Source organism: Solanum stenotomum, chromosome 9, assembly GCF_019186545.1.
Source record: "Solanum stenotomum isolate F172 chromosome 9, ASM1918654v1, whole genome shotgun sequence".
NCBI classification, from domain to species: domain Eukaryota; kingdom Viridiplantae; phylum Streptophyta; class Magnoliopsida; order Solanales; family Solanaceae; genus Solanum; species Solanum stenotomum.
Window position 1 is genome coordinate 53,291,853 of NC_064290.1, and position 24,199 is coordinate 53,316,051.

Consider the following 24,199-nt stretch of genomic DNA (forward strand, 5'->3'; position numbering starts at 1 on the left):
ATCACCAACCAGAAAGTAAGGTCAGCACCAATCGTGTTCGGACAACAAAGCTCAATACAAACTGATCCATGTTTCTAAACATTTCACAATGAACTCTTGCAATATTGAACATGAATTCCTGAGAGTGGCAGATCGAATAAAAATTGGATCTGTGGCAAACATAATTAACATAAACATAGTACAAAATCAGTACAACAGAGAATCAATATTTCAATTAAGCTTAATATTGAACATGAATTCCTGAGAGTAGCAGATCAAATAAAAATTGGATCTTTGGCAAAAATAATTAACATAAACATAGTACATAATCAGTACAACAGAGAACCAATATTTCAATTAAGCTTATTATAATCTTTCAACAATCTGACAAACAAAAATAACAATCTCATATCTTGTAAACATTCAATAATCACCTGAACTATTGCTTGCCATAATTCTCCAAGTACCATTTGTAGGTATCAACAAGACCATCCCGGAGCGAAATCTTTGGCGTCCAACCTAATCCAACAAGCTTTGAAGTATCCATAAGCTTCCTTGGTGTCCCATCCGGCTTAGTCGAATCCCAAACCAACTCTCCTTTAAACCCCACAACTTCCTTCACCAATTCAGCTAACTCCTTTATACTCACTTCCTTCCCACTCCCCACATTAACATGTTCTAAATCACTATAATTCTCCAACAAAAACACCACTGCATCAGCTAAATCATCAACATGTAAAAATTCCCTTAAAGGAGAACCAGTTCCCCACACAATAACCTTATCAAGATTGTTAACTTTTGCTTCATGAAATCTACGTAACAAAGCAGGCAAAACATGAGAATTCTCAGGATGGAAATTGTCATTTGTACCATATAAATTCGTGGGCATTGCTGAAATTGCATCAAAGTTATGCTGCAATCTATAAGCTTGACACATTTTGATACCAGCAATTTTCGCAATTGCATACCATTCATTTGTAGGTTCCAAAGGGGCAGTTAAAAGTGCATTTTCGGGAATTGGTTGAGGAGCAAATTTGGGGTAAATACATGAAGAACCAAGGAACAGAAGCTTCTGAACTTTGTGATTGAAGGATGAAACGATGACGTTCGTTTGGATTTGGAGATTTATAGTGATGAAATCAGCTGGGTAAGTATCGTTTGCGTGTATGCCGCCGACTTTCGCGGCGGCGAGGATGACGTATTGAGGTTTCTCGTCGGCGAAGAAGGATTCGACGGCGGATTGGTTAGTGAGATCGAGATCTGAATGTGTACGGAGGAGGATATTTGTGCAGCCTAATTGGTGAAGTTTCCGAACCACGGCGGATCCGACGAGTCCACGGTGGCCGGCGACGAAGATCTTAGCGGAAGTATCTATCGGCATTTTGTGTGTGGTGGACTCAGATTTCTGTGTGAAATGAGATCATACAAATAAATTTGCATTAACAATATTTAGCTAATTGTGATTCCGGCGTCAAACTAACGCCTAATTCGACTAATTTTTATAATATATATGTCACTTTTTTCCGAACAATATATATGTTACTTTTTTTTTAATTCAATTTACGTATTCTTCGATACATATCATCTTCCACAAAATATGTCTATTTTTTGCTTTTTAAGTGAGTCATGTACAGATCATATATTCCCCCTTAATATTTTTTAAATTGTCTGATACAAAGAATTTACAAAAAAAATCCTTTATATAGAATAATGCTAATTAATTTTCCTATATTTAGTTAGGTGTACCTTCCAAATTATTGAATGTAATAATTGAGTAATTTAAGATTAACATTTATTTGATTGTGATGAAGTTATTATTATTCAAATAATACACACATTTGATGACATGTTAACAATGCTTTCGAGTTTTATTTTCATAATAATATCTTAAGCTCTTAAACAACAATTATCATATTATTTGTTGTTGCAGTTTTTTCTTCCTAAATGCTATTTAGGGACAGATTCAAGGGATAGGATGGAAGTCTCTGAAAACCCAATGACTTTTATACCAATCCTATAATTATACCGAGAAATTCATTAAATACAACTGTTTAAGAAGAAATAGAAGCTCAACATTATACTCAACAACAGCATACCAAGTGTATTACACCCAACAAGTGGGGGATTTGGAGAGGATAGATAGTAGTTTTATCCTTACATCGTGAAGGTAGAAAGATTGTTTCCAAAAAACGCTTGTCTCAAAGAAAAAGAAGACACTGAAAAAAATCATACATATCCAACTAGAACTGAAAGAAGCAATAAAATGAAAAGAACTTAATCTTTATAATGTAAGGATTCTGTCATATTTTTCAGAATAAAAGTGAAACAACAATGCCAGTATAAATCAATGTAACAATGCTTGTAACAACAATCTTTCTGTTCCTTTTTTCCCTCTCCTTTTGGCAATGGCTTTCTTTTGGTTTATTGTATTTTTTGTAGAAAACGCGATAATACATACTAAAATGATCGAATAAAACAATAATAGTCTAACATGAATTCGATTTAATGATGGTGAGGCAAGAAGTAGATGTTCTCTTGCGTTTCGAACCCCAGCTGATGTCCAGTTTACTTGTGATTTTCTTTTTGCTGCCAAGATATCCTTGACAATTCGAAGCTCCACAATGGCACTTCACTTCTGAACCAAACAGAACAAATCTGCATACAAAAGCAAAGCAGATTCAGCAAGCAAAACTGAAGGTCATAGTACTAAGCTATTTTGGCCTAAGATGAATTTAAAACTAAGAAACGTGATTAGCAAGGATTCATATAGCCGATCTCAATTTGTTTGGAAACTAGACGTGGTAGTTGCAGTTGCTGCATATGACATAAAGTCTAATGCTTCAATTTTCAGAAGACACGTATAGTCAAATCTCTCTACAACAGAGACATTTGTCCGGATACTTTTTAGCTACTAAAGCAAAATGTTGGAATAAAGAACTCATAAAATAACATAAAATGAAAATCGGTTCCAAAGAAAACTTGGTTACTATTGTAAATGTTGATGTAGGGAGCTGTGGCTTTATATCAATTGGTGCCTAAGACTAAACTGTAAAATTTTAAGCTTTAGAGCCTTCCATTGTTTAGTGCATTAAGCTTCAAAGACTTCTCCTTATTCTTGTCCATGTCAAAGCAACACTTTACAAAAAGAATGCATGTGAAAGCTCGGTATATATATTTTGTAGACTATTCCTCGTATGGAAATTCAACAGCTATTAGAAACTATGATGCTTTCCATGGCAACGATAACAACTAGCGTCGAGTTTTCTCTTCAAGAACTTCAATCTTTCCATTTACATCAAAGTGATTTCTTTATTCTGCCATATCTTTCTATCCTATTGTTATTATTGGATTCCATTAAGTGGACTGTCTGGTGCAGCAGTCTCTGTGAGCCTTTTACCCCCAGAGTTCAAGGGATCTATCCCCATTGCTCTCTTTAGCTTTGGTTGTCAAAAAAATTGTTGTATTTCCACTCCAGAGTGCATTATTAGTCAAAGACCTCTAACAGGCTTAGAATCCAAATCATCGCAAACAGCATATCTGAAATTATATTTTGTGGGCAGATTTGAAGTTGACAGCCTCCTACATGAAGTTCCCCAAGAGCCCATTTAACCAGTGTGACTTTCTTAAATGATTTAAATATCGCTTCACCATTTGGTTTATACATCTTATATAGGGAATAAACTATTTTTAGTAATGGAGATTTTAAGATTTTATGTTCTTAACACGATATCTTCTGCCTGATGTACTATTTTTGAGGACCACAAGCAGCTATTACCACATCTTTGGTGGAAACAAAAAGGTACATCAAACAAACTAACATTACTGGAAGCATCCCCTATGAAATCATACAAACATTCCACATATCACTGAAAATAATATGGCCAAATACTCAAAGATGTAATAGAACGTAATTTTGTCTTCTTTCCTAGACACCAAAGTCAGATGAGAAGGAGGCTTCCTCTTGTCTCATACCAATCAATCTTATATTATATCAGTTATAATGTATAACCAACCACAAAAGGTTAAAACTTAACAGACATATTACTGACATACCTTGAAGTTATAACCAAAGGTTAAATAGAAAAGAATACAAGAACCCAAACAGCTTTACCGCATAATAAGCAGTTATTGAGGTAGCAACACAAAGGAGCATACCTGTAATCATAGGTCAGAGGTTCTCCTACTTCAATGAATCGAGCAGCAAAGACACCAATTCGAGTCTCACCTTCAACCTGCCTTTAATAGGTAATAAAAGTAAATCATTATAGCATTGATCAAGGCACACAATGAGCATAAAGGAAGAACCAAATATATTGGACTTAACTTGCAACTAAGAAATATGACAAATATGTGATTATCAGAAAAAGGAGAGAAGAAATGAATACGTAGGGACCTAACTACACAGGAAAAATAAAAGCCATGGCATTCTACAGGTATATCTATTCGTTAATCAATTCCTAAACAATAATGGATGTTAGATACTGCGAGAAGACTTGATAGAAATTGAGCAATAATGAATGAAGGCATCTCAAAAGTTAAGCTTATCAAGAATCTCAACTAACCAACAGAGCATCGGTGCCCATAGAATATACCAATACAACAGTAACATACCCAGTGTAGTCCCACAAGTGGGGTTTGGGGAGGGTAGGATGTACGCAGACCTTACCTTTGTAATGTAGAGAGGCTCTTTTCGAAAGACCCTCGGCTCAAAAGGGAAGTATCCAACAGGATTGTAAGAAAAGAGACAGCAAAGTAGCAAAGATACAAAGCAAATGCAGCAACAGATAGCAATACACATCGAAGAGTAAGAAACTATGCAATAACTAATAATAATACCAAATGATAAGAGGAGAGGGGGAGGCTAGCTCACTCCCTCTCCCACACAAAATGCAACACTCAGCTACCTACTAACCTTCTACCCTAATCCTCGACCTTCATACCTTCCTATCTAAGGTCATGAATAATGATCAGTTAGCTGAAGTTGAGCCATATTCATGATTTTATGTGTCCTGGGATTTGACTGACTGTTATTTCTGGTATCTGGTCTAATATCAACTCTTCTTCTAGTAGGAAGTCGGTGTGACAGGGTAGAATAAACAACATTTATATAATTTCCTCTAGCATTCAATTTAGGGTGAAGGACACAAATTAGGGTAGAAGGTTAGTAGGTAAGAATGCATCCATACTCCTCCCTCCGTCCCATTTTATGGGAGGTAGTTTGACTCAGCACGGAGTTTAAGAAAGAAAAGAAGACTTTTAATAGTTTGGCTCAGCACGAAGTTTATGAAAAAGAAAAGAAGACTTTTAAAACTTGTGGTCTAAAATGAATGATAGAAACTTGTGTGGTTATAAATCATTTCATTAAGGGTAAAATGAACATTTTAAAGTTAAATTGTTACTTAATATAGAAATGTGTCATTCTTTTTTGGACTGACTAAAAAGGAAAACAAGTCATATAAATTGGGACAAAGGGAGTACTAGATAGGAAGTGATTTGTCTTGTTGCCCTTACTAGTAGTCGTAGGACTACTTTAGTAGTTTCTTGTTTTTAGATTTCTGTGACTATCCATTATTGCGTGTAGTTTGTTTGTAGTATTATTTTGTTGTAGTACTATTCTATTACTATTTGTTGTTTTTGATACTATCTATTGTCTATTGTACTTTCATTATGTCTTTTCCTAGACTATTTATGTCTTGAGACAGGGATCTATCGGAAACAGCCTCTCTACCTCACCTCTGAGGTAGAGGTAAGGTTTGCGTACACGCTACCCTCCCAGACCCCATTGTGTGGGACTACATTGGGCATGTTGTTGTTGTAACATTCAAATAAAAAGGAATAATACCTCAAAATTGAACAAAAATAAGAAGAGTGTATAAATGTATGTTACTTTGACATCATAAATGAAATCTATGTACTATTCTTCAATGTGGGTTAGGACTATGGTCATGTAACTTCAAAAAAAGTCAAGTCTGAGATGTAAGTGTTTGAATATATCCTTTTAATATTCAAGTTGATGTGATCTAGGCTTAGACCAGTGTTATGGAACAGCTCTAGTCTGATCCGGGAAAGATGTCACAGGAATATGTTAAAACACATCGAAGCAAAAATCACTAATATCTGATCTTAAAGAACAGTCCAAACAATCTGAAACAAGGAAATGCTATTTGAAGAAGTTAACTAACCATTTTTCCAATTTGCAATTAGGATCACAGCTATGATTGAGAAAACGGGACAAGTTTCCCTTGAAAGTTGCATCAATTGTGAAATCTTTCCGTAGTTCACACATGTAGAAATTTTGAACTCCCTTGTATTTCATGTCCCATAGCCTTTTTTCACACAAGGCATCATCAATAACTGAAACACGAAAAGATAACCAAATTAGAAACCTTAAAATGCCTACTAACACAAAAACAAAATGTCTCGACATTGACATTTGATAATATACATAAAGATTGCACAGCAAATGGGCCACTAAAGGCAATTTAGATTCAAAAGACATGTTGTTGGTGGGAGGTGGCAGGTATCCTGTGGAATTAGTCGAGGAGCGCAAAAGCTGGTCCGGACACCACTGTCATAAAATAAAAAAAAAATCTGCATCCAAATTAACTAGCAGAAAGTCCTCTGCTTCACATTGCACATTTCAAGCAGATGAGCTTGCTGAGCAGTACAAGGAATAATGGATGACATAGCAAGAGAATAAATGGATTTCAAAATGTCAAATAGGTTTTTGGGATTCAGGAAAAAGATTTACATGATACAAAGAGTTTCTCATAACTGTGGGTTTACATCAGGTACTGAACTCGTACTTGTTTATCCTAGTAATGGATGATATGCTATATGGTGACAAAATCATGCAAATTGATCAAACCGGCAAAGGCATCAATAAAAAATGTTGAATTGTGGAAAAGCAGTCTAGAAAGTTAAGGTTCACGATAAGTAAGTAAAACTGGATATCTGCAATTCAAACTTAGTCAACATAAGGAGATTGAAGCTGAGGTGAGACCAGACATGATTGCAGTACCTAAAACTAACAATTCAGATATCTAGGCTTGACACTCCAGGAGAATGTTGATCTAGATAAAGATATTAGATGTGACCAAAATATGATGGTTGAATTAGAAAAATGTTATCGGAGCATTATGTAATGAGAAGGATACCTACCAAAGTGAAAGGAAAGCTCTATAGAACAATTATATGTCCTACAATGATACATGGAAGTGAATATTGGGCCACTAAAATTCAACGTATCTACAAGATAAGTGTCTCAGGATGCGGATGCTAAGATGGACCTGTGGTCATACAAAATTAAACGGTTGAAAAAGACCACAATTGATAGAAAGTTCAACTACCACATGTTAAGGATAAAGAGGCTGCTTGAGGTACTTTGGCAATGTCTTGCAGCTAGAATTCATATAGTCGCCTCCAACTTGCCTTACCTTAAATTAAGGCAAGTTGGTTGTTTGATGCAGAGCATAACATTATATAGCTAAGTGTTGAGTGTAAATACTTGAAAGATGCTATAAGCACAAAAATACAGTTATGTGTAATAGAGATGTAGAAACATGAATAGCTCAGAAAATTATTTGAGAGTTGACAGCTTCACTTGTAAGAGAATCACCTTCGCCAATGTACTCAATTATGAAATCACCTTTGTTTATGGATTCAGATGCTACTACCCCCCAACCACAAAGTTCAGTCTGTAAAGCAACACAGAAAAGAATCAACCAAAGCAATGCATGAAGACATTCCACCACTTATAATAAATATGATAATCAAAACCATAAGCTGGATTCAAGGAAACTTGAGTACCAAAGTGTCACACCTTGACAACTTGTATCTTTCTATCTCTCCGAAATGGTCTGTTTGAGCACATATCAGAGCAATGGCACGCCTTCGAACAACTTATGCATTGAACCCTATTAAGTCACAATTTAACTGTCAAGAAAGCTACTTGTAAATATACAGCATGCACATGGACATTATAGTTATTGAGCTTCAAATGGGAAAACAGATACGCTTCATTCAGATTGGCAAACATGTTTAGATGAACCTTCATTGCTGCTACTGGAACCCCATTCCCACTAAAATTATCTAACATGCTGGACAAGGAGAAGAAAGTATATAAAGAACAGATTTCTAGAAGATCAATGAGACAATGAACCACACTGTAGAAAAAACAGCAGTAAACTGAGATTTACTCCCTAGTCCCGTCAAGGCTTCAATTGTTGTCTAACAAAAATAATTGAGCAGCAAGATCAACAAATTTGTTTGACCTGCCTATTATATTTATGGAGATGACAGAAGATGGTGATGTTGTTATTGGAGTTGGTGCAATATTGCTAGTCAACAACAACAACAATATATCCAGTACAGTCCCACTTACAAGTGAGGTCTGGGGAGGGTGGTGCGTATGCATACTTTATCCCTACCTTAGTAGGGTAGAGAGGTTGTTTCCGAGACCTTCGGCTCAAGAAAATATTGCTAGAGAAGTATGACTCAAAATCATGGTTTCAATTTAAATCATTTAATGGATATAGAAGGTTTTTTTCTTGAAACTGAAATGTATAAGATATTAAAGTTCAGAGTGCTCTCTAATAAAGATCTACCGTCAACAGAAGCAAGTCTAATATTTTGGTGAATATCACTATAAGAAACATGTATAGATGCATTAGCTGTCTGCATGTCCATAGTGATTGATACAAGTAAAGTATGGATGTTCGAGGCTGTTAATCCTGAGAATTCAGAAGAAAATCCTAATGTACAAGTAGCTAAGGAGATCCCATTTTGAACAAAAAGTAAGATGTTTGGAAGGAACTGATCAAAGGAAACACAGTATGGACAAGTCAATGGTGCAGAAAGGCTATGACATCCTCATCAGAAGTGGGAAAAGTATCATGTGCCTTGGAAATGAAATACTAACATTTTTGTAAAACTTAAGATGAAAAATGATGAGTGAACAAAATTATGACTTGACTATTGGATGGAGGTACAACTAAAAGAACTATGTATTATTTGCAACATTCAAAGGCAGAATGCAGAAATGACATTATCTCGAGGCATAAGATTCAGGAGAAGTTTCCAAGAGGGGAAGTGGAATCAATAAACCAGTTCTTCTCTAAGCTGCAAGAGTTTCGAAACCTTACAATTGAGCAGGAAACTCTATTATGAAAAGCAAGAAAGGTGGGAATTTCATCAGATCATCTATGAAGTTCTGCTGAAAGATCGAAGCATAATAGTTGTTGCGTCATCCCAATGAAGTTCTTGGTCAAGAATCAAATGCAGCAAGAAAATGTCCTTGGGAAGCAAAAGTGGCAGGTTTTGTATGGATGCAATTCATGAAGCTTGCACTAAGATAATTTAGTGAAGATAGGGTTTCAGTTGGCAAACAATAGTTACTTAAGTTCACCTTATTTCATCAAATAACAATAGTTACTTAAGTAATTCTAGTTGAGAGACAACTGTACACCTACTTCTGTACTGCACTTTTAGCTGGCAAGTATGGAATTTATATATTTGTATATTTTTGGTGTACAATGGGATACTCCTGGAACATTGAAAGGAATGTTGAAGACGTGGAAACTGAAAAAAAATCCAATTCGTCAACCAAATGTCACTAGAAAAAGAGAGTACTCCAGAAACCTTGGCTATACCGGACCTTATCCTAAAACTGAGACACTAATACACAAATAATATCATTACATAGGCTTAACTCTCTCAAAGTTGCATTAGAATATAAATCTCCACAGACATCCCTAAGATTCACATCAGGAATGATAACACCAAATCATTGCATATTTTTGACAATTAGCAAGAGCAGATTCCAGACTAGCAAGAACAGAATAGAAAACTACGCAACCATTGGCATTACCTGCAAACACAATTGTCCAAGCATTCTGTGGATTTGCAGTTTGTGCACCCAATATCAGCAATAACGCCATCACGCTTTTTCTTAATGAGGTAAGCATCTAATTCAGTTAAGGGTTTTCTGCATAGTACTACTTTTCCTGTTGACAAACTAACATAGCGAATTGTGATTTGTGTGCTTCTGTGATGCAGTTGAGTTTTTTGTTTTTCTACACATTTTGAACTTTCAAACACCAAAAACAAGATATCTTATTGCTACCAAGACCAAGTGTATGTAGCAATGGTTTGAAGGGCAAGTTTCCTGCTTGCTTCAACAGGGGAAAATGAACAATGTAGGGAATTCAGGAGATACTTATGTCCATAGGACTATGGCCCAAACCAGATTTGGAAATTGGAGCCTATTTTTTCAAGTAATTGATTGGGCCGCCTTTTGCTTCTTCATTTCATACACAAAATAAATCTTACATTGAACTTCTTTTTTTATAAAGGTTACATAGAAACTAAATTCATATTATGAAGATCCTGTGAGTGTTTTCAAGTGGCATAGACTTAGAATAAGCCCAAACTGAAACTCAAAGCTGCACAAGCTTATGACGAAATTGGTTCAGTTCTGTCAGGCTTTTCACTTACATCTGTCAGGCTTCAAATGGGAGCCGGGATCAAGAATATGAAAATGCAAAACAAAATCTTAATGATGAAGTGGTTATGGAAATTTATTACAGAAGCGAACATGCTGTGGAAGGAGGTCATTTGTGCAAAGTATGAAATGGAGGATAAATGGATTACAAAAGCAGTGGCCATTCCTTATAGCTGTAGTATCTGGAGATCAGTTAGGAATTTATGGCCACAATTCTTGTCTAAAATAAACTTCAAAGTGGGGAATGAACTCAAAGTGGCCTTTTGGGAGGACAAGTGGATAGCTCAGAGAACTTTGAAGCAACTATTCCCTGATCTACACCTACTAAGCTTTCAACGACAAGCAACTGTTGCTGAAATGTGGACAGGTCAGGGATGGAACCTTCATCTCAGAAGAAATCTTAATGACTGGGAGGTGGAAAGGATCGGTGCTCTCTATAACACCTTGGCCGCTTTCAACAACCTAGCTGGGGAAGAAGATACAGCTATATGGAAGATAGGTAACAAAGGAGTTTTCTCTGTGAACTCAGCATACAAGAAACTCACCACTTCAAACAACAGGATCAAACAATGGCGGCCTTGGAAGATGATATGGGGGACAAATATTACATATAAGGTCAATTGTTTCACATGGCTGCTGACCAGAGAAGTAGTACTGACACAGGAAAACATGAAGAAGATGAAATACCAATTGTGTTCCAGGTGCTACTTATGTGAAGAACAAATAGAGACAGTCAACCATCTTTTTTTACACTGCAAATAGGCAGACCAGCTATGGAGAATATTCATTTGTCTGAGGAAAATCACTTGGGTGAAACCAAGGAACATTGAAGGAGTATTGAAGTGCTGGATGAGAGTTGGCAATGCTACAGCAAAGGAGGAGAGATGGAAGATTGTCCCAGCTTGTATATGGTGGACAGTGTGGAAGGAAAGAAATCAAAGATGCTTCGAGGGAAAGCAAAACAATATGCAGAATTTTAAGATGAACTGCCTGGCTTTATACTATTTTTGGTGTGAACAAAAAGTGTTAGGTCAGACTGAAGAAATTTTTTATGTTTTAGACTATTTGTAACAAAAAGTACAAATAGGTTTCCTAGGTTGTAATTCTTTTGGAAGGGGGACTACACTTTGATGTAGTACACCTGTGGATATATAGACTAAAAAGTTACCTTTCTCAAAAAAAAACTGGTTCAGTTCTTCTAAAGATTGAGAAGCTTATCAGTTTATTATACTGTAACACCTTTTTCTATACGAAACTCACCCACAGAACCCCTTATTCAGGAGTCGACAGTGGTTCATACTCTCATCTCCCTTAATGACTTGAACCACCAACCTACAGTATCGTTTCCACTAGGCTGTCCCTCACTTCTCTACAATAAACCCGTCTATTTATTTATAATAGAAAAAGCTATTTAGTCTACAACAGATTGTTTTCCTTATTATGATTTCTTAGCTACTATTAACTATTCTCGTATCATTGAGTTAGAAGTTTATCAAACTTATAAACTAGAAAAGCCATGAATCTTATGCCTAGCTTGTTAAAAAGTATGTGTTGCCTTATTCTTATCTTTTAGATCACTAGAACTTAGTATAAGTCAACATCTCCCTTATAGGTGTCTTTCTGACTACAGCAGCATATAGAAACCGTTTAGCAAGAGCTAAGTATGTAATCACAAAGAATAAATGATAGGTTCAGTTCTCATGAAAAGGATTAAACAAGAGAAAAGAAAAGAGAAGAAACTATACACATTGAGGACTCAACAGTATTAACTTACGAAGATAAATTTAGGCAGCCTGGTAAAAATTAGATTGATATCAGTTGTTCATTTATTGATATGCTTACAACTACAATACAAATTCTAAATTTAAGAAGACTTGGCAATGAATATCCAAAGGATACTTCTCTTGATATGCACGTATGGAGGTGGTTCAGATCTGTTGTCAATCATGTCTTTCCAATTCATGTCAATCTTGAACTCCTCCTCCACATATGGTACAGGCAAATTAGTTAATATCTCCTGCAATAATATAAGTGAATCAGATATTGATTCCAAGCTAAAGAAAAGCAAACACTACTCAGAACTTCTCGAAATAATTAACCCCAAAGTTTTTAAAACCGTGAGATCTTCAACGTTTATGAGGAATAAGTAACACTCTATCTGTCAATAATTAGAGAACCCAAGATTCTGAGTATCTAAAAGAACCAAATGCCCATACAAGTTCATACTATTTGCATCAAACATTGAATGATATAGATATATCGAGAAAGTCAAGATAGATGGTAATGTAACTTAATGGGGGAAGAGAAAATACAATAGTATGATCCTATTACCAACTATATAATAACAAAAAGAAGGGCGGATTGGTGTTAATTGGAGATGCCGTAAAACAGTGCATTGTGAAGGTGACAAGGCACAGAGACCAAACAGATTCACTTTTTAACATTCTTTGATCACTTTTCACTACTAAGAGAGTGTGAGTGTTCATATGATGGATTACCTAAATTGTTTCCTAAGTTGCTCGGACTCTTCACATTTGGTGCCCCGCCCGTGTCAACGTGACGTGGGTGTGGGTGGGGTGTGGGAACTGTCCGATCCAGTCAACCAACTGGTTTTGGGTACTTTGACTAAAATCGATGGAAAAATTCCGGGCAGATTCAATGATTTTTGTGATTAAAACAAAAGCTAAGGTGAAATTGAAGAAAATGGAATACCTTGTATGCAGAAATTTCTTTGTCACTCATTTTCCTTCGTCTCCTTCTAGGATTCTCCTTTTGACCAATATTCTCTTCAAGTTTTCCACATAATCTCGTAATTTAGGTTTTATGACTCTATTTTATAGATATTTGAATTATTTTTAGCCAAATTTCTGCACCATATCAATACATGCATCCGTGTTACCAAATTTTAAAATTTATATCATAAAGGATCCGACCTCTAGATCCGCACTCGTATCGGACACTCACACCCGAGTCTGAGCAACATAGATGATTTCTACCACGTGGGCTCCTTCGAAGAGAGTTATAACGTTTCTTTTGTAGTGCTTATGCCAAAGAAGAGTGGTGCTAACGGACACAGGATTTAGACCGACTGGTCTGGCAGGTAATTTAATAATGCACGTGCTCATAAGGATTAAAACTGGTGATGGATGCAGTTAACTTCACAATCATTATTTATATATATATGAACAGAAGCAAATTCTTGATGTAGTTCTCACAACAAATGAGTTATTGGATACAAGTTCAAGTGGAATAATGCATTTTTTCGCAAACTCAATATTAAAAGAGTTTATGATCATAGAACATGGACTCCCAATTATGAATGTGTGTGTGCGTGCGTGTTTGAAGATTTAGGTTTGGACATGGTGCTAAAATTCTTGATTCTGTGAAAAGTCAAGAATTCTTGATTCTGTGAAAACGCATGCTTCCACTAGACCTTGTATCCAACAACTCATTTGTTATAAGAACTACATCAAGAATTTGCTTCTGTTGACTTCATGGATAAGATATATGCACCTTTTCTGTTATTTGATGGAGGTCCTCAGTGGACTAATATAGAAAACTGTGGTAGGGACAACCTTGAAGGATGCATACTATTAGTTGTTTAGTTTGACGAAGGATAAAGAGGATTTTGTAGCCGATTACTTAAGAAGGAATGACTACGTCATGTGAGATGTAAGCTTGAGGAAAGCCATCTAAGTGTATTATGCAATCTTAACATAGAATAACTTAATGAAGATAGGGAAGATTGTTGTAAGATGCAGTTTTGTCAAAGGTGTGCTTTAAGCATGCTTGAGCCTTGAAGCGAGGTATAAAACATGTTGAGTGCTTCGCCTCACTTAGTGGGTGCTTCAATGTCGTCATCAAGGCTTATTTTTCCTTGTCAATAAGCACAGTCATGAAGAGGCGACTCTAAACTGATAGTTTAATATATCGTAATCTTGTTTCAATTTCTTTATCAATATATATATGTTATTCATGCTTATAATTATTAGTCTTGGACTACACACACATACATATTTGTATTTTTTTACTCCATTTGCATCTTTCTTCATTAAATCCCATGTTTTTTTGCACTTACAGCCTAAATGGACCTTACAGCTTTTTTGCTTTTTTCGTCTTTGATAACACTGGTAAGATGGTGTTGTTCGTTTAAAGGGTATGAAAAAAAGACTAGTTGGATCAAATATAAGGACCCTTGTACTTCTTTTTTGATTGTTATATATGAACTCTTGTACTTTGTTTATCAGTATTTTATCAAACATTACAATAGATAATGGATGAAGTAGTGCCGAGTTGGAGGCTATAGAAGATTGATATCGAGAAGAAAAGTTAACTCGGAGACCAACGTTGTGTGGTGTATCTTTTCTTTTGACTTATTTGGTAGTATACAGATAGAAAATTGTTATAGAATAGCAACAGATACAAGTATAAAACAATTTTTTATTGAATTTATAATATTAGTGTACAGAGGATCAACTGGGTAAAAACAACTATTGTTGAGCCATATTATAAATGATTACATACACTTGACGCCGTCCTACTATAAAGGGTTTTAGTAATTAAAAAAACAATGAATGAAAGGCTTTCATCAAGAATCACATGCAACAAACATGGTTTAATAAATATCTAACCTCCAAATTACTTGCTGGGGCTTCATGCTGCTTATGAAACAAGATACGTCAGTCCTGTCATGTCAGCCAGCCTAATCAATCAAAAATAAAGATCCAGTGATAGAAACTACTGTATATTGAATTACTTTGCTGTTATTTCATCACTTTGTTCAAATACTAATAGCATCACAGAGAAATCAAATCAAGAATAACATCATGATTTGATTATTGCTCAATGTGCGAATAATGCAAAATCATAGCAAACTCTGTCAAATATTGCAGGCACAAAAATAAAAAATTAACATATACAGCAAAATATCTAAGAGAGTGATTCCTTCAAATGTTTGTTCTGCATTACGAGTTATGATCATTTCATTATTATTATACAAAAGATGTCTCTTGGAGAACTTATCTAATAGAAATAGAACTGTGTTGATGAACAAATGAAGAGATTGACCTTCTCCAAACGCCAATCGGATGGATGCTTCCAACAAATAACTCGCCCTGGCTGATCATTTAAATGAACCACGTGCTCCGGAAATGCTGCACACTTATCATGTGATGCTAGTGGACATCTGATGCACCGCCAGAGATGTATCTTTTTATTACAAACATAACATACCTATTCAGGAAAGAAACATCATATGCACACCAGTTATAATGATCATCCCAGGACAAGGGCATGGTATTTAAATAATCGATTTTATGCAACATTTTCCTAAACACAACTGGAGCCTTGTAGATGGGAAAATGCACAAACAGAAGGAAGAAAAATGATATCTATCTTTTCCTAAAACAGATAGATCATAGTTTAGCTCAAAACTAAAAGTTCCATGAAGGGAAAGTACCCCCCCAATTTAGGATTAGAGCTTCGGTTCTACTGCCAAAATTGAAGCAGCAGATATAAGTGGTATACCACCTTGGTGAAGGTAAGATTCTAGCATGTTGCTAAAGCGGGCAGGAAATCGACAAGCTTTAAGAAACAAAATATGCACAGCTAAGACTATGTAAAAATCAAAGTGAGTAAGAATAAACTGTGCTAATCAAATTCAAATCAAACATATTAAGTAGGAAATCTGTTTTGTGATCGTTCAGCCAAGAATCGAGATGTATACTAAATCCAACTTACATGTTGAGGGCACTTAAACATTTTGGGAGAAGATAACCCAAGTCTTTCTTTAGCACATTCTAAGTGGAAAACTCCCATACAATCTCGAACAGAGCATTCTACCTCATCACCTGGAAAAATTAATCCTTGGCAAACAGAGCACTCAACCTGACACAAAATTTCGAAACATTGGAAAATTTTATTATCAATTGATCAAATAAAACATCTAACAAGTGTTTGTCTCCTAAAATATTTAAAGAGGAAAGAGTCAGGGGCTTTTCTTCTGTGATTTTCTTACTCCTCAGCCCCACTCATTCAATGGTGTGTTATGATACTAAATGCAACAATATCATGCATTAAAGAGCACAAAATTAATTATTTAGCAAACAGTTCATTTTCTGGATCAATGTAAGAACTTAACACCCTCCTCCTTCTTTTTGGTGCACCCATAGGATTCCTACATGTGTAGATGAGTGGGTATTATTTGTAAAAAACATGTCCTCTTGTAAGGTTTTCTACTTTTGGTGTACTTCTTGTATACGGGCAAGCTTTTGCCCTTTTCTAAATGAAATATTACTTTATCTAAAAAGGCTTAGCACCCTCCTCCACAGCACACTCATGAGAATGGACAAACATAACACAGAGGCCAACATCAAGTAACTATGAATAAGCATGGATTTGTCTCTGATACCATGTTAAAGAGAATGGACATTGAGCCTAACTTAAACCCAATAGCTAGCTCATGAAGTGAACTAGTGAAGATTACTCAAAATTATACAAGGATAAAACCCATTTCATCAACAATGTGGAACACTTAATAACTAAAAACACAAATAACAATTACAAGGACAAACTATGATTAAGTGAAATCATTAAATATTACCATTGCAACCCTTCAGGATAGAGCCTACGAGGAATGACATGCACATCTTAGCACCTTGGTCTTAAATTGAACCCCTCTCTAAGCAACGCGAAATGCTCAACCTATTTCAAACCTAAACTTCAAGGAACTTGGGGACTTGCTAATGAAACACTCTCCCTATTTGAAAACACTATTGGTTTCAAGCTTAACTAAGATATAAGATAAAATTCAAAGGTGAGCTCAAGCTAAACTTACACAAAATCTAGTAAAATTCGAGGTCAATATAGAGCTTACATAATCTGATATCTGTTAATAGACATAATTGATTGGCTTCCAAGCTATCTCCACCTATGTCAATCTGATATTTGTTAGCAGACATAGTTGATTGGCTTCAAAGCTCTCTCCACCTATATCTCAGGAAAGAGCAAATAGCCAAAGCTACACGGTTTCAGCTGCTTAGAGAGAGTACATCTAAAATTCAAGAAACATACTCGAACTTGGTTGAGACAACTATAGGTGCATGAACCGATTTCTCTAGCTAAACACTATCTCTGATGCATGCAAACAGAAATGTCAGTTTTCATTGTGGACACCAACCAAATTTTTTTCTACATTTCCTTACAAGGGCAGATACAAGATAACATGAATAATTTATATCTCACGGCAAATCCCAAATGGTAATAGCAGAGACCAAATAGCTACATTTTCTACTGACATACTTCAAATTCATCAACAATATACCAAGTGTGATCCCCAAGTGAGGTTTGGGAAGAGTAGAGCGTACATAGACCTTACCCCTACCTTGGGAGGTAGAGAGATTGTTTCTGATATACCACGTTGGCACGACCCGAAATAGGATCATGATAGAGCCTAAAGCAATATGTAAGACTAACAAGTGGGGTTGGAGAGGGTAGAGTGTACACAGCCCTTACCCCTAACTCAACTGTCTTCGGGCAATATTCAAATTCATCAACAATAATCATTAAAAAGGAAATAGAAGAATAAGTTTACCGATTTGGGAGCATGAATAAGGAATGGCAATACACAATTGCGTTTATCTACACCAGCATTGACCTTCCTCTCAACCCAATCTTTAACAAACTCATCCAAACTCTTTTTCGCCACCGACCCACCACCACTTGACCTCAAACCCCTGATTCCCAAATCACCACAACCATTATTTTCCAGTTTCAACTGGTCTTCTTTCTGTTCCAATTCAACACACCCATTGTTATCCGGTTTCAAATCGTCTTCTATTTGCAAATTAGGGAACCCCAGCTGGGAATTTCTGTCAGAAACTAGTTCCTGCATTTGGGCATCAGATTCACTGGATTTGGTTATCAAAACACTTACTCCCAATACACCACAACCATTATTTTCCGGTTTCAACTCGTCTTCTTTCTGTTCCGACTCAACACAACCATTGTTATCCGGTTCCAACTCTTCTTTCTGCAAAGAAGGGAACACCAAGTGGGAATTTTGGTCAGAAACTAGTTCCTGCATTTGGATATCAGATTGACTGGATTTGGGTATCAAATCCCTTATTCCCAACTCACCATAACCATTATTTTCCAGTTTCAACTCGTCTTCTTTCTGCAAAATAGGAGACCCCAACTGGGAATTTGGGTCAGAAACTAGTTGCTCAATTTGGGTATCAGATTGACTCGATTTGGGTATTAATACCCTGATTCCCAACTCACCACAACCATTATTTTCCAGTTTAAACTCATCTTTCTGTTCCAACTCAACACACCCATTGTTTTCCGGTTTCAACTCGTCTTCTTTCAGCAAAATAGGGAACGCCAGCTGGGAATTTCGGTCAGAAACTAGTACCTGGATTTGGGTATCAGAATCACTGGTTTTGGATATCAATAGTTTCAACTCCTCCCCTTTCTGTTCCAACTCAACACACTCATTGTTTTCCGGTTTCAACACGTCTTCTTTCAACAAAATAGGGAACCCCAGCTGGGAATTTCGGTCAGAAACTAGTTCCTGCATTTGGGTATCAGATTCACTGGATTTGGGTGTCAATAGTTTCAACTCGTCCTCTTTCTGTACCAACTCAACACACCCATTGTTTTCCAGCTTCAACTCGTCTTCTTTGAGCAAAATAGGGAACCCCAGCTGGGAATTTCGGTCAGAAACTAGTTCCTGCATTTGGGTATCAGATTCACAACAAACTTCTAGATTTGGGCAAGAAATCAAAGCTAAAGATGAAGGCAATGATTCTTCTGGTACTGATGGCAATGGAGAATCCAAAAGAATGCCAAAATCAGGCATTTTTGGCTCAATGGGTACCCCCTAAACTGCTAGATATTGATACAAAGAGGATTTGGCTGCATCTACTCTGTGTGTGAGTGAGAGAGAAAGAAGAAATTTGGGAGGAAAATTCAGTGGGCGGGAAAGCTGAAATTTTTATAAGAAAATAAGGGGGTAAAAGTGCTAAATTCAAGATTTTGGGGGAATAATTTTGAAATAAATACATGTTGTTTGACTAGGGTCGTTAGAATTATTTTATCTTACGTTTAGCTAAGGAATAAGGATATTAGTTAGTTTCGGCATTATTTATTCCATCACTTTGTATTATTGGAATAAGCCATCTTGTATATATGATGAAATAATTTTGTAAATAAGCCATCTCTAATGTCAAACAACTCCTTACGGATTTGTAAAGTTTTTTTTAATTGAGTATTTCCAATGAAGTACGCATCTATTTTTGTTTTTTCATTCGGTGTAATTAAATCTAAATTAGATATTAAGGGGTCGTTTGGTAGAAAGAATAATAACGTAAGGATTAATAGTGCAGAAATTAGTAGTGCATGGTTTATTTTTTATCAAGTGTTTGGTTCATTTATTTCTACTTCATCTTGTGTTTGGATTAAAACTTTACAAAAAACTTCTTTCCAATTACACCCTCGAATTATTATAAGATTTTCTATTTTATGTAATCGGGACATGTAGATAATTGTCAGACAATATTATTTTTCTATGATCTTCTAACTAGCTAGGAGAAGAACAATTTTGTTGTCATGTTTGTTATTTTCCCACTTGAATTATTTGAGGTAAATAATTGTCATCTTAATAAATTAATCACTTAAAAACGTTAATTTTCAATTTAGAATAGATAGACCATCTACTTTAAACCGAAAAGATGGTAAACAATAATAAGATCGAATAAACCATCTATATTTATACATGAAAATTTCAAGTTCTAGTTTCAATATGTATGCAATTTTATAAATTGTTCAAAGTACAAATAATTAGAAACCCACAAATATATTAACAAATAATACACTCAATTAAAATCACAGACGTCATGTGATGATATATTTGCCTTTTCAATTAGTAAATGTTAAACGACTCACATTTCAAGTATTGTATTGATTTGTATTGAATTTATTTAGCAACAAACAACTCTCTTTAAATAATAAATTTTGTAAGTTAATTTATTTAAATAAATTTACTAGAACAAATATAAAACATAAAATCAAGAAAATAAATAAATGTTTAAAATGATTTGAGGAATTTTTTTATCGTTACATAGAATATTAAATCCTATATATTACTAATACCACCAAATAAAAAGTATTAATAATATTGATAATGAAATTTTCGTAAGACCCGATATTTATCTTTCCTTATTAAAATATAGGAATGAACAGAATCATCAAATATTGTTCATATTTAATCTACTTAAATTAAGGAATAAGAAATATAACTAGCTACCTCATTTTTTTTAAGGGAAATGCCATATTTAAAGTATTTAATTGTTACTCATTTATAAAGCAAGTATATATGATAAATTATGTAATTTAAAATATAATTCTAGATTATGATAAACGACAAAATTTTAAATATATTCGATCGAAATTCATACAAAAATAATTAAACTTCAGACATATACAAATTTAGACAAAGTATGTTTGAAATTGTTCAAAGCGGTATATTTGTAAAACAAAAAAAAGACATGCACAAGTCAAATGATGGCATCAAAATCGGGATCCATACATATTGCCTTATTTTACTTCAAAGTCATTCTTTCATATATGAATTCACATTAATCAAACACTAAATTAGCAGATACTGAATATAGAACGGAAATATATATATAAAAATAACCTAGAAATTAAAGGAGGCTTAACCCTTTATTTAAGGAACTATTTTGATCTTTTCCTTACGCAAGGTAATTTTTCTCCTTTATTTAAGACATTATTTTGATTATTTAGTTCCCTCACCAAATTAAATTTCAACAATATGAAGATATCATTAATAGAACCTTGTGACAATAATAGCCATATTGTGGCCTTTAATGAAGAACAAATCAAGAAGCCATCCAAAGTTGAGAATTCTAATAAACCATGTAGTCAAGTTCTACCCTTTGTTTTAATATTTCTCTTCACATGTTTTGTTAATTTATTAATTTGTTGTTTAGTTCCAAATCATCCCCAAATTTCAATTGAAGCAATCACAGCTTCTAAAATTGATATTTCCTCATCACCATTGACTCACTATACATCCCTTTCTGCTCATAACTTGACTATCAATTTCGTCGTCGAAAATCTTGATCGTCGTGAAGTTGAATACGAAAGTATACTCGTTTTGATTTCCTATAAAGAAAATATTCTATGGGCGAACACATTAGGTCTTTATCATCAACAGAAAGGAGAGCGTACTCCAGTACAGATACATTTTGATAATTCGCCTATCGAGATAAAGGGCAATGATGTGGCTAAGGAGATGACTACAACAAATGGGTATGGAGTTTTTACGGTGGAAATACATAATACTTACAAATGGTATAAATCAAGAGTTCGTTGCTACGATGTAAAGATTCATCAATTTTCATCATCATCTACACAAGAGATCACACCAAGATTTCCAAAGAAATGTAGCAACATTTGACTCCTAGCAATTTCTCATTTTTTTAAAAATTTATCGTGGATTTCGAAGATGTCCACCTAGCAATTTCTCATTTTTTTAAAAAAATTGTCGTGGATTTCAAAGATGTCCATCTAGCAATTTCTCATTTTTAAAAAAAAATTAGCGTGGATTTTGAAGATATCCACCTAACAATTTCTAATATATTTTTTTAATTATGAAAGCGAATATGACAGATATTATGAACTATTTTTGTTTGATATATTTCGATTTATAATATTAATGGTTAGCGTACTATGAAACAACAATTAATTTGATCCAAAGAGACCTTATATTTTTGTTATGATGCATAATATATATTAATGTTGTCGATTAGCTAAATCTTTTAACAATTTTTTTTACAAAAACTGAGATTGTAGTTTAGATGAGAATGTTTATTATTTTCACAACACTTGCTCTTGTAAAGTTGTTATTTAGCTAACTTACTTGCAAATGAATCGGATAACTCATCAGAATCGAATTTAAATTAATTAGGTTAATAGATTTTAAATAAAAATTAATAATGAAATTAAAAATTCACAATTCCTCTTCGAGTATTCCTTTTAAAAGTCCTCGATCCTTTGACTTATGATTAATTAGTTCTTACTATAATTTTTTCTCATATGATAAAATTTGATATCTTGACTATTATAAAATATAAAGAACTTTTTGGCCACTACCTTCATAAGATAGTAGTAACCAATAGAAACAACAATTATTTAAGAGTAAAAAGGATATACAATTGCATATCCAGAATTATATAGTGTATAATAATTTCATGTCCTAGATCGAAAAAAAAAAAAAAAACTCAACGATATTATCGAATTTTTAAAGACTCATTTATGTCATTTGTTAAAAGTTTGGCTCATCTATGCTATTTTCATTCGAGAATAGATTCATCCATGTCATTATTTGTTAACTGAAATGGTATAGATGAGTCTAACTTTTAATTAATGACATAGATGAGTCTTTTCTCAAAGTTCAATGGCATATTTAAGGTTTTTTCCTTTTTTAAAAATAATTAATGATTTGGCCGAATCATAATTGACCACGTGTAATAAATGGTTTTGCAAAATCGAAATTATTTTCTGTTAATAAATAATGGCATGAATGAGCCTTTTCTCAAACGAAAAAGGCATAGATGAGCCAATTTTTTAACGGTTGATATAGGTAAGGTTTTTCTCAAAGTTTGATGAAATATTTGAGCCTTTAAAATAAAAAGAACTTTTCCAACTATCTTCCTAAGAGCTTAGTGATCCGTAAAAACAATACTACCTTTGATCACTTTTAATTGTCATGTTGCGCTTTTCGAAAGTTAATTTGACTAATTTTCAAAGTTAAATTAGATTACATTAATTCGATATTTTAAACAAAAAAATTGGATATTCAAAAACTATATGAAAAGTACTATAAATTGTAATTTTTAGCATATCAATATGATGAAAAAATATAATCATAAAATTGTAGTCAAAGTTCTTATAGTTTGACTCTAAAAAAAGAAATCATGACAATTAAAAGTGGATGGGGGGAGTAATTATTTAAGAGTAAAAAGGATTTACAATTGCATATATATATCCTGAATTAATATAATGTACAATAATTTAATGGCCTGGATAAATATAAATAAAAACAAATTGAACCTAATGGAGGACTATTTTACGGGGAAAAAAAATATACTTTTGGTTTCTTATTAATTTTTTAGATGAAATTACATAGCTATAATAATGATGTAATTTAAAATATAATTGTAGTCTGTAGATTATGATAAATGATCGAATTTAAAATATATGTGATTGAAATTCATGCAAAAATGATTGAACTTCCGACATACAAAATTTTTGAACAATGTATGTTTGAAGTTGTCCAAAGTAGTATATACGTTCAAAACAAAAAAAAAGGCATGCACAAGTTAAATGATGGCATCAAAATCGGGATCCGTACACATTGCCTTGTTTTACTTCAAAGTCATACTTCTTGATATGAATCAAAATTAATCAGGCTTTAAATTAGCAGATACTAAATACTCGATGAAATAACTTATAAATTAAAGGTGACTTAACCCTTTATTTAAGGGACTAATTTGATCTTTTCCTTACCCAAAGTACCTTTTCTCCTTTATTTAAGACACTATTTTGATTGTTTATTTTCCTCACCAAATTAAAGTTTAGCAATATGAAGATAGCATTAATAGAACCTTGTGATAATAATAGTCACATTGTGGT

The 24,199-nt window shown here is 34.2% G+C and overlaps 2 protein-coding genes across 3 annotated transcripts; both read right to left on the reverse strand.

Moving 5' to 3' along the window:
• Nucleotides 1-254: 254 nt before the first annotated feature.
• LOC125876997 (putative GDP-L-fucose synthase 2) lies at nucleotides 255-1,447 on the reverse strand. Its single transcript, XM_049558301.1, has one exon. The coding sequence runs from the start codon at nucleotides 1,358-1,360 to the stop codon at nucleotides 419-421; it is 942 nt and encodes a 313-aa protein (XP_049414258.1). The 5' UTR covers nucleotides 1,361-1,447; the 3' UTR covers nucleotides 255-418.
• A 791-nt stretch (nucleotides 1,448-2,238) lies between these two features.
• On the reverse strand, nucleotides 2,239-19,505 carry LOC125876991 (uncharacterized). 2 transcript variants are annotated; one of them, XM_049558292.1, is made up of 11 exons: nucleotides 18,072-19,503; nucleotides 16,220-16,366; nucleotides 15,548-15,712; nucleotides 15,112-15,138; nucleotides 12,380-12,497; nucleotides 9,848-9,944; nucleotides 7,802-7,895; nucleotides 7,598-7,676; nucleotides 6,162-6,333; nucleotides 4,135-4,215; nucleotides 2,239-2,634 (listed from the first exon to the last, which is right to left on the reverse strand). In XM_049558292.1, exons 1-11 carry the CDS (start codon nucleotides 19,338-19,340, stop codon nucleotides 2,466-2,468), a joined length of 2,418 nt encoding a protein of 805 aa, XP_049414249.1. In that variant the 5' UTR covers nucleotides 19,341-19,503; the 3' UTR covers nucleotides 2,239-2,465. The 2 variants fall into 2 exon arrangements, with proteins under 2 accessions (XP_049414249.1, XP_049414250.1); XM_049558293.1 differs by having other exon boundaries at nucleotides 2,298-2,634; nucleotides 7,628-7,676; nucleotides 18,072-19,505.
• Between the last annotated feature and the right edge of the window lie 4,694 nt (nucleotides 19,506-24,199).